General features: G+C 37.3%; 1 protein-coding gene and 1 long non-coding RNA gene across 2 annotated transcripts; both read right to left on the bottom strand.

Annotated features, from left to right (window-relative positions):
* Positions 1–265: 265 nt before the first annotated feature.
* Positions 266–1,324, bottom strand: LOC104105698 (uncharacterized). The gene is made up of 2 exons (XR_688420.4): positions 786–1,324; positions 266–555 (listed from the first exon to the last, which is right to left on the bottom strand). It is a non-coding gene; the product is annotated as an uncharacterized lncRNA (long non-coding RNA).
* An 8,032-nt stretch (positions 1,325–9,356) lies between these two features.
* Positions 9,357–9,689, bottom strand: LOC138902268 (uncharacterized). The gene has a single exon (XM_070190113.1). It carries the CDS (start codon positions 9,687–9,689, stop codon positions 9,357–9,359), a length of 333 nt encoding a protein of 110 aa, XP_070046214.1.
* Positions 9,690–11,269: the final 1,580 nt, after the last annotated feature.

Below are 11,269 nucleotides of genomic sequence, written 5' to 3'. Positions count from 1 at the left end.
CATACACATAGTCACGATGATTTATTTAAACGCGCCTAAAGCAAACGGCTAAGCATTTACTTGTTCACATCAATTGGAAAGAAGCAGATTAATTAAGCTGCTATTATTATAAGAAGAGAAATACACAAAATGAAACAGAACAAACGAAAATTGGGTTCAACATCCCAAGTTCAAGCACCTGAGATGTCCAGACTTGTCCATACTGGGCTGCCTGTACAAGTCTGGCCCAAAAGCTCGCCATTTATGCAAAGGACAACACAAATCCTAAAATAACGCTCTTCATGCACCGAAAGAAATTGGATTCAGCACACGGATAGTTCGTTCATTTACATGCTTCAAACCTATCTAAGAGAGGTTAATAGTAAGAGTTACATCATAGCTTGAACAACTAATCTAAAATGACTAACTCAGAGTTACGAACAGAAGAATCTCAAAGTTGGAATTTCACAATTTTGAACCCCAATCATCACATCTTCAACTGACTCCATAAGCTCTCACATCCTTTGCATAACTTACCAGTCCCAAACGATAATCAAAATAAGATTTCCAACAGGGCTGGATTCAAATGCATTTCAAATATCAACCAAACAAACAAACAAATGCAGAAACATATTGAAAACAATCAGGATTACTAACTTCATAATGCAGAGACAACAAACACATCACAACTGGACCACTCAGTGTGGATAAATCTCATATCAAATAACATGGATTCACAAACTAACATGTAACTCAGATTTTCGATTAACATCTTAACAGCAAAATACAAAGGTATAGTCACATACCTAGTAACTTGAAATCAAACATTAGATCCACGACCAAATAAAGGTCAAAGAAAAACCAGATATGAAGATCAACTACCAATCAGCCAGTATTCAACAGCAGCAAACCAGAGAAAACAACCTTAAATCTCTTCCAAACGAGCAGAATGACAGCAAAAGATTTTAGATATCTCATACTCTTTTGAAGCAAACCAGAATTTATATAGCCAATTTAACAGAGAAAAAGACTCGTTGGAATTTTTCAGTATTCTCCAGAAGAAAGCAGTCTCAGAAAAAATGAAAAGAGGATCCAATTTTCAGAGAATTCCTTCTAAAATCTGTGTCTATTCTTGATTGTATTTGGAGAGGAATGAAGCTGAGTATTCCTCATCTGTGAAAAATAAGAGGTCTATATATAGGGAATAAAATCTGACATGTGCTCCTAAGGATGAGGAATAATTCTCAGCAGGCCACTCCTACAGGAAAAAAGCATCTTTTAAAACTGAAAATGGAGAGCTGTTGGGACAGTTGTCTTATCCAGATATTCTCTATATGTTTTTGCCCTTTTATCTTCTGATCTTAGCCCTTTTTATCCCAAATTTGACCTAAAATCTGATTTTTTTAATGCACTTTAGTCCCTTCTAGAGACTTCCCCAAACAACCAAACCAGATTTCCTAATTTTCCAGATCCCTTTGACTCCTTTAGTTTTTGTTAATTACAAATAGCTACCCCAGAAGAGCAAACAAGTTCAACAATAGACTCAACTACCCATTTCCAATTCCAAACGTCCCTTTTAAACTTATGGATAATGATAAACAACCCATTGCTAAAACAAAAGCAATAATGTAAAACCAAACCAATTAGCTATTAACTTGTTTTAACATCTAATTACTTAAAATTGATTAAACCAACAACTTATGCAATTAAAACTAATTAACATGTAATTAACTAGATAATCCTATCAATCAAACAAAACAATCAAAAATTAAACCTAACTGATAATTAGAAAAAAGAAGCAAAGGAACAAGAGAGAAGGGGTTTACTGATTTTGGGCCAAAAGCTGAGTCGATGATTGAGGCGAATCAACGAACGATGGCGATGAAACTTGACCGGTCAGTGGTGGGTTGGCCAGAATCCGATGAGCTTCGAAATGAACCAAACTAACATGAATCGATTGCTCGTGTCAAGAGCAATCGACTCATGTAAGTTTGAACCAAAACATACTTGAAATTTCCGGGGAAAAAACCATATTTAGGTTTTCTGATTTTCTTAGATCCGAAATTGGAGAAGATGGGTGGGGATTTTGGGGAAATTGGTGGTAGGATGATGATTAGGGGGTGTTAGAGATTATTTGGTGTCAATTTTGGGGTGGTTTGGGGTGTCGCCGCCGCTGTAGGCGATTTCCTGTGGGTGGCGGACGGCGGAGGTGAGAAAGTGTGAGAGAGACGAGTTATGCGGAGTCTAGGGTTTGGGGGGGGGGAGGGGGGTCTAGTTTCGGATAATTATAAAGGGGAATGGTGGTGAGTTGAGGGCCGTTGGATTGGGGAAATGAACAGCCAAGATTGCCGTTACTAAAACGGCGTCGTTTAGTTTAAATGAGGTTGGACCGGATATGAAATTGGCGGGATTGGGCTGGGTAAAAAGGGAATTGAGCTTAATAGAACGACCCAGTTCGCTTTTGCAACAAAATTGGCCCCTTTCTCTTCTTGCTCTTTCTTTCTTTATTTTTCTTTCATTTTAAAAGTCTACAAATTTAAAAAATATAAATCCTAATTAGATTCTATCTTAATTCTAATTTACAAAATTAACCTACTCACTATTTCTAATATTTAGATCATTAATTAACCTAAAACTAATGAAGCAAAAATTAATAATGTGGAACTAAGAGATAAAAATATAAGAGCCTATGGTATTTTGTGATTTTTGTTTAATAATGCAATCAATTAACAACTTAATCCTAAAAATGCAAACAAAAACCTAAAATGCAATGCATGAAATTTTTGAACATTTTTATGGTATTTTTCATGATTTTAAAATATTAAATATGCAACTAAATGCAAACAACAATTAACATGAAATTCCTAAAAATTATATCAAAAATTAAACTAATTAGAAAAAAACTATTTTTTTTTTTGCGAATTTTGTAGGAGTATTTTAGTCGGGTAAAAATCACGTGCTCACAGCAGCAGACAGTAAATTTTGGTAGTAATTTACTTACGAGGCAATAGTAAGACGAGCAAAAAATCAAACGGTCACCGTCATTGATGTCAAGCAATACATTATAACCTTCCCAGGTTAATCTACTGTTCTGATTTTGATTTTGATTTGAATCTTCTTTAACTTTTATATATTAAACCTTCTCGAATACAAAGATGAAAATTCGACAAGAAAACTCGACCAAGCTAAACCGGGAACAAAGGACTCGTCGGCAATCTCACAAACAGACCTCAACTGCCCAGAAGACTTCGAACCTCAAGTGACTCGAACAGTGACTTTTCAAGCGATGAGCTCGAACTCGTCGGCAGTCACTGTTTTGACATTAAAAGAGAAGCTTTTTCGCGGTCAAGCTGGCAGCCTTTTGCAACTATTTCGGAACTAATTTTAGCTAAAGTTTATGGGGTTGAAAGGCTATGGAGAAAACTGGTTTTTTTGGGTGAAAAGACAGTGTGTTTCAGTTGCGTTTTTCCAGTGATTTTGGAGCTATTTTGGACTGATTTCAAGGTGTTTTGTTGCTGGTTTTTGAAGCATTATTGGGGTGTGTTTAATGGGGATTTTGAGGAAGAAGATGAATGAAGAAGAAGAAGAAGAAGAAGAAGAAGAAGAAGAAGAAGAAGGCAGTTGCCTTTACCTATTTTCGGACCTTATTTTTTCAAAGCTAATGCTCTGTTTTTTCGTCCCTCTTGATGAGGCGGTGTGTGTGTATGTATGGTGGAGTTGAAGGGTATAATTTAGGAATTATAAAAGGGTTATGAGTTAGGGAGGAGTGGGCTCAGGTCCAAATTTTGGGCCAACGTTTGTCCAAAAGCAAGATAGAATAATGAGCCTAAACCAATAAAATACTACCGAAATGTTAATTAGTCCTATTTACGTAGAGTAAACTATTAAAATAAAACTAAATACTAAAACAAAATTATTTTTGGTATTTTTCAAATATCATACTAAAATAAAAATAGAAGTAGGTTAAAATCATAACGAAATTAAAATAATATCACTTCCAAAAAGAAAACTAAGGATATTAAATAAATATATGTATAAAATGAGAAATATTACAAGGATGAAATTTTTTTTTGTAGTTTTCAATTTTTATACTTTAAAAACTAGATTAAAATTAATAATAGAGTGAAATTCTATAGAAACAAACTCAAATAAATATTCTAGAAATACTAAGACTACTAAAGATAATTCTAATGTGCGGGTCAAAAATTATGTGCTTACAGCTGCCCCTCTTTGCTTGGAAACACGAAGTATTTTTGAGCAAAGAACAAGTAAGTGACGTAATCGATATTTGATCCCACACTTATTCAAAACAAAATAAAGATGGACAAAAGATTGTGACCGGGACCTGGTATCTGAGCTGCCTACATATCCTTGACTATAAAGGAATCAGGCCACGTGTAGTTCAAAAGTGAGTGAAGTCATGGAATGTGTGGAGAGGATGAGAGAGTCGAGTGAGGTACCGTTCGAGATTTCGGTTCGTGGTCCCTGTCATTACATCATGAATTGAAAACAAAAATTTACAGCAAAAATAAAAGAAAAATACAAGATCCTATCTACTTCTTGTCTTGAATCTTCCTTGAATCTCCACTTGATCCTTCAACATGAAACTGAAAATTCACCTTATTCTTGAGGTGGGCATCCTGCTGACTTGAACTTGAAGAAAACTAAAAGTTGACCATGTTCTTCAGGCGGGCTCCTGCTGCTTCGACTTGAAATAAACTTGAACTTGGATTAGACTTGAGCTTGCAAACCTTGTTCTTCAGGCGGCTCGTGCTACTTCTGATTTGAATTGAAAAAAACTTAAGGTTAACCCTGTTCTTCAAGCGGGATCCTGTTGTCTCTGCTTGAACTTAAAAAAGAAAGTTGACCATGTTCTTCAGGCGGGCTCCTTGTACTTCTGAATTGAACTTCATTTTCAGGTGAGCTCGTGCTTCTTAAACTCGAAAATTGAAAGTTGACCCTGTTCTTCAAGCGGGATCCTCCTGCTTGATCTTGGAAAAAACTGAAAGTTGGCCATGTTCTTCAGGCGGGATCCTGGTGCTTCTCTGATTTGAACTTAAAACCGATTTCTGAAATATTAACCCTCGTTCTCCAGATGGGTGCCTGCAATCAAAACAAACAAAACGAACAAAATTTTCTGCCCCAGTTTGCACTAGGAAGATTTGTGAGTTGTTAGCAAAACTGTAAATCACTTATGTTATTAATGAAATATGAGAGTAAAACTAAAGAATCGACTAGGATGTGTCTCCTGTGAGATTGGGCTTCAGGAAAACTATAAACTAAGCTTGACTAAACTTGAAAATTGACCTTATTCTCCAGGCGGGACCTCTGAACTCAAGGAAAACTGAAGATTAACAACTTAAGAAAACTAAAAGCAGACCCTATTCTCCAGGTGGGACCCCTGAACTTAAGAAAAACTAAAGATTAGAAACTTAAGAAAACTAAAATTGACCTATTCTACAGGTGGGACCCCTGAACTCAAGTAAAACTAAAAGATGACCCTACTCTCCAGGCGGGACCTCTGAACTTAAGGAAAACTAAAGATTAACTACTTAAGGAAATTAAAATTGGCCCTATTCTCCAGGTGGGACCCCTGAACTTAAGGAATGCTAAAGATTAACTACTTAACAAAACTGAAATTGACCTTATTCTACAGGCGAGACCCCCGAACTCAAGTAAAACTGAAGACTAGCAACTAAAAACTGACCCTATTCTCTAGGCGTAACCCCTGAACTAAAGGAAAACTGAAGACTAATAACTAAAAACTGACCTTATTCTCCAGGCGAGACCCCTAAACTAAAGGAAAACTGAAGACTAACAACTAAAAACCGACCCTATTCTCCAGGCGGGACCCATGAATTAAAGAAAAACTAACGATTAACAACTTAAGAAAACTAAAATTAACTATATTCTACAGGCGGGACCCCAGAACCAAAGGAAAACTAAGATTAGCAACTTAAGAAAACTGAAATTGACCCTATTCTATAGGTGGGACTCCTGAACTAAAGGAATGAAAAGGATTAAAAACATAAGAAACTTGAAAAATGACCATATTCTCCAGGCAGGACCTCTGAACTTAAGTTTAACTAAGGATTAACAACTTAAGGAAATTAAAACTGAGCACTTAGGAGAAACTAAGAAGTGACCCTATTTTCTAAGCGGGATCCTGAACTTAAAGAAAGCTAAAGACTCTTCCGACTAGGGAGATTTCCTAGGAGGTACGGTTCTTCTCAAACAGGAAAAATTCTTGAGAGCTAATGATCTTCTCAACTAGGGTAATGTCTAGGAGGTAAAAACCTTCTCAAACAACCTTTGTGCTGACAAAATTTGGGCATGACGCCTAAAAAATTCAAGCTTCCAAGCTTTGGTTTGGACATAGTCTTCGTCCCTGTTTCAAACAAAGAAAACTTGTGAGTTTAAAACATGGTGGTTGGTTTGTGGTCTTGACCTTGAGGGCGATTGATCCTACACTTGCCATGATAACTTTGATTTCCACTTGGAAGACCTTGCTTGTTATTGTTTAACCACTTTTTTCTGTCAACCCTTATCACAGAAAACACCTCTGATCCGTTCAAGCCCAATACCTTATACCCAAAGCATTGTGCTCATGAATGACATTTACCGAACCTTTGCATTTCACATGAATCCCAAAGCACGTCAATTATTATCAACTCAATGCGCATACCACTTTTCCTTGACTTATACCACTTTGATGTGCTAGCAGACTCCGCTTTGTGCAATTGAAAAGCTGGTAGCAAAATTTGGAGTCATTTCTCACTTGTTTTGACAAAACATACTCAAAAAGAGGACTTAAACAAAACAAGAGGAACATAGTAAGGGGACAATGGAAAGAGATGATATCTAACAAGAAAATTACAAAGTTGAAACTTATGTGATGTGGATACCAACTCCAATGATCATATCATGAATTTTTTATTAAGCGGCCTAATCTGTCAAGCAAGTCTAATGTTCAACCCTTTGTTATACCTCTAAGCCGTGAAACTGGGCTTCAATGCTCATATTATCCTATCTGATTCACGATCCTTATTCGACTTGTGGTGCCCGAAGGGTCTTCACCATCAAGTCTCTCTCATTTTATTCTTTCTATCAACTCATTGTCGCCTTATGGTGTCTGTGAAGGTTTTCACCGATAAGACTCTCTCATTTTGTTCTTTTTTTCTTATTTCCTCTGGTTCTGCAGATGATAAGGCATTAACCATGGTAAAAATATCATATGTTCCTCGCATGTCTAACTCGACACTCATAAAGATTATCTGAAAGGTCTTTTTTGGACTGTAATGTGACTTTTGAATAGGGTTAGAAAGAAAGAAAGACATGAAGGCTCAAATTCAAACATAAGACAAAATGGGGTATAACTTTACAACTTTTGGAACCGTCTTTTATAGAAAACAAAAGTTTCTTGTGAAGTGAGGAATTTTAGAACTTTGACTTGGTGTGACCAAACCTTAAGGCTGCCTACGTATCTTGTTGACACAAGAATCAGGTCGAACGTAGTTCAAAAGAATACTTTTTGTTATTGCTATTTTTCTTTTTTCTTTTTTTATTTCTCGTTTTCTTTTTCTTTTCTTTATCTCTTTTTTTTTGAATTTTTCCTTTGGAATGAACTTTATAAAACAAACCTTATGGGACATGATGATTGTTTTTATGTATATTTTTCTCTAACTTGATTCGAAAAGAGGGGAGGTCAAGGAAATCAGTACAGGCTCAAAAGGGTATCGAAGGGTATAAAGTATTTGGGTGGCTGAAAGAGAGCCTCGCAATCTCTGAAAATGCCAAGTACGGCACACGCAACTTGAGAACGGAATATGAAGATCATGCATAATATTTCCTTTGCAGCATCGACATTGATATCACTTATATGCCTTTCATTTTTCTTTAGTTCCTTGTCAAGTACAAAACTCTCGTTGGGTGATTTCTTCTTCACAATGGATATCCGAACTCAAAGTTGCTTGCTTCACATTGTCTAGGACGCACTCTCTTGTAACAAATTCTTGTCGTCCTATTAACTTCCCAAACTATCTGCCCCAGTTTCACACAATTCGGGCTTTGAATGATCTCAAAATGACCAAATCTTTACTTATTTTCCTTAAATGTCCATATCATCTTCAAACCTTATTTTATTGTTTCATGATTAGACTAACTTTTAAGACTAGGCTGAGAATTCCACGTGCATGTCATGTCACTAGAGTCACCATGAAAAGAATTATAAAAGGAAAAGAGAGCTAAACAAAAACTGACTGGAAATAACAGAAAACAGGAGATTGCATTAGACAGACGGTGAAAGGGTTTGAACAACAAAACAAGCAAAATAAACTGGGGTTACAACCCTAGAACAAACCTAGATAACACTAAATGAGTTACTACGACTAAGCGAACTAGGAAAAATAAAAGGATAGGAGGGTTTGAGTCACAAGACAATATCCGGATTACAACCCTGAAATAACCAGGACAACAGAAATGACAATAAAATAAACCACGAAAACTCCTCCCTGGCTAGCCAAGAAAGGAGTGTCTTTCCAATTACCAAGCTCGACATCTTAGCCACTGAGTCTCACATCGATATTACCCAAATCTTTACCAATTTCAATCACATTGACCTCTGCAAGTGGCTTTGGGGTCCCATTTGCCAACTCATTCTTAAGATCAACTTTTGAAACCGAGACTGATAGCAATGAAAACTTTGCGGCGAATGGCTCGCCAAGGAACTTGGAAGAGTTCTCATGTTCATTTTCAAAACAAACCATGCCCACCATATACATCTCATTATGAATAGGTAATGAACTTTGGCTAGTATTCGCTGCATCTGGATTTTGTACGAATATGTCACATGCATCAATAAGCTTCTGGACTGCTTTTTTCATATTCCAACACTTTTCTACGCCGTGCTCCAGAGCATTAGAGCAATATGCGCACCTTTGAGAATGATAAAAATTCTTTGGAAGGGGGTTCGGCATTTTATCTGAATCGGCTTCAACATGTCCAATTGCCTCAACTTTTGGAACAAATTGGCATATGATTCTCCAATAGGAGTGAAAGACTTTTCCTTTTAGTGCTGCCTTTTCATTTTGTACTCCGGCCTCGGTTGGAACCTCTTACGGGTAGGTGGTTGATATGCTTGTAGAGGTGGGTAAGACATTTGTGGAGGTGGTGCAGGCCATTGCGGGTGTTGTGGATGTGGAGCATATGGCGGTGCATTGTGGATAGAGTACTTGGAAGGTGAGGTATGACTTTGGGAATTTTGTAGAGAGAAGTAGTATTGGGGAGGATTATCTGGAGTACGGGGATATTCATAGGGTCGATGTTGTGTCTGAGATTGTTGAGAAAGAAGGCCCACCAGATCTCGGCGTTGCCGGGGCTCAACAACATCCTTTCTGTTTCTTTTTCTCCCGCCCAAACCTACTGATACATGCTGAATAGCTGTAGCTCATGATTTTGCCTGACTTGATTCTTTCTTCCACCATCTCCCCCATTTTCACCACATCATTGAAAGTCTTACCTAAAACTGGGATCAAATGACTGAAGTAGGTGGGTCCCTGAGCTTGTAGGAAAAGCTTAACCATTTCTTCATCATCAATCGGGGGACTGACCCGAGCAGCTTGTTCCCTCCATCTTAGCCCAAACTCCCTAAAATCTTCCTCATGATTCTTTTCCATCTTAGATATGGAGGAGCAGTCTGGGATAATGTCCATATTGTATTAAAAGTGTCGAACAAAATCTTGAGCCATGTCATTCCATGCATACCACTTGCTGGCATCTTGACGAGTATACCATTCCAAGGCTGCCTCTCTCAAGCTTTCACTGAAATACGTCATCAACTCATATTTCCCGCCAACACTTCTTATTTCACTACAATAACCCCTCAGATGGGCTACTGGATCTCCACGCCCATCATACAAGTTAAACTTTGGCATTTTAAACCCCGCGGGCAGATGAACATCGGGGAACATACATAAGTCATTGTAAGACATGTTAATCTGATTTCCCATCCCTTGCATGTTCTTTAAGGATTGTTCTATACCTTTCAGCTTTCTGGATATCTCATCTCGCTCTTCTTTCCTTGTGAATTTTTTATTCTCAACATGAGGCTCATTTTGAGAGCTATGATTATATGAGTCCGGGACCTGGTGAGACAACTCTGGGGAGTAGTATTGGGCATCACGAGGTTTGAACTGGTGTTCACTGTTGGACCTGAGGAGAAGTTGTTGAGATGCTGTGATAGTGGGGATAGTGGATATGACAGGAGGGCTATTTTTGGGAAATGTAGTTGGAGGACGAACAATGGAGATCCTAGGGAGGTTGGGAAAGCTATGATAAGCAGAAAAATTTGGAGAATATGGTGGGTCATCTGACACTATGACCGGAGCTTGGGTAGGGGTGGCATCTAGGAAGCTAAGTGGTGGCGGGGGTGGTACCTTACCAGTCATCCAAGCTTGATACATGCCCGCCATGTGTTGTCTTAACATCCTTACCTCCTCAACCAACCCAGTGTCTTGTTCAACCAATTACTTTTGGGCACCAGTATCAACCAACCCAATTCTGTTGTCGTCTGCCATTGCCTTTCGACTTTATGTTGCAGGGTAGAGTTACCAACTTAGGAACCACAAACCAACCACCCTTCTGCTATAATGAAGATATCAAAGAGGAATAAAATGAAGTCATCATGTTAGCGTTAGGGCATTTAATATAAGATAATCTCATACTATGTGCAATGCACCTAGTCATAGTTATCGGTTCTAAAATGACTCCGAGGGTAAGAAGGTCATATTGGCATCATCCCATGTTCGCTCTTCCTTCCCCCTTTTCTTCTTCACTTTTTGTTTCTCGCGCGCCTTGGTTTTTCATTTTCTTCCCTCTCTTTTCTTTCTGATAGTCTCTCTTTTCTTTCTTCCTATTCCTCCATCCCATGTTTTTATGATGATTCAATCGAATCCTATATAAGTTGCCTACGTATCATGTTCCACATGAATCAGATCTTGCGTAGTTCGGGAAGATCAGAAATAAAGGAAATAAACTAACTTTTTTTTTGGATTTTGATTTTTTTTTTGTCTTTTTAATTTTTGAAAGAAAGACTTATAAAGAAGAAAGAAAATATTTTTGAAATTTGACTTCTTTATTTTTCTTGTTGAGAATTTTTGAAAAGAAAGACTTCTAAAAAAGAAAGAAAATATTTTTATTTTAAATTTTGACTCTTTTTTTTGTTTGTTTTTTTTTTGGCAATTTCGAAAGAAAAATTTCTAAAGAAGAAAGGAAATATTTTTGGAATCTTATT

This window comes from Nicotiana tomentosiformis, chromosome 12 (genome assembly GCF_000390325.3).
Source record: "Nicotiana tomentosiformis chromosome 12, ASM39032v3, whole genome shotgun sequence".
NCBI classification, from domain to species: Eukaryota; Viridiplantae; Streptophyta; class Magnoliopsida; order Solanales; family Solanaceae; genus Nicotiana; species Nicotiana tomentosiformis.
The sequence above is the reverse complement of the archived record's forward strand: the minus strand, read 5'-3'. Positions and strand labels throughout refer to the sequence as shown.

Excerpts from the sequence above, each read along its gene's own strand:
- LOC138902268 (XM_070190113.1), bottom strand. The coding sequence starts at position 9,689 with ATGGACATTATCCCAGACTGCTCCTCCATATCTAAGATGGAAAAGAAT.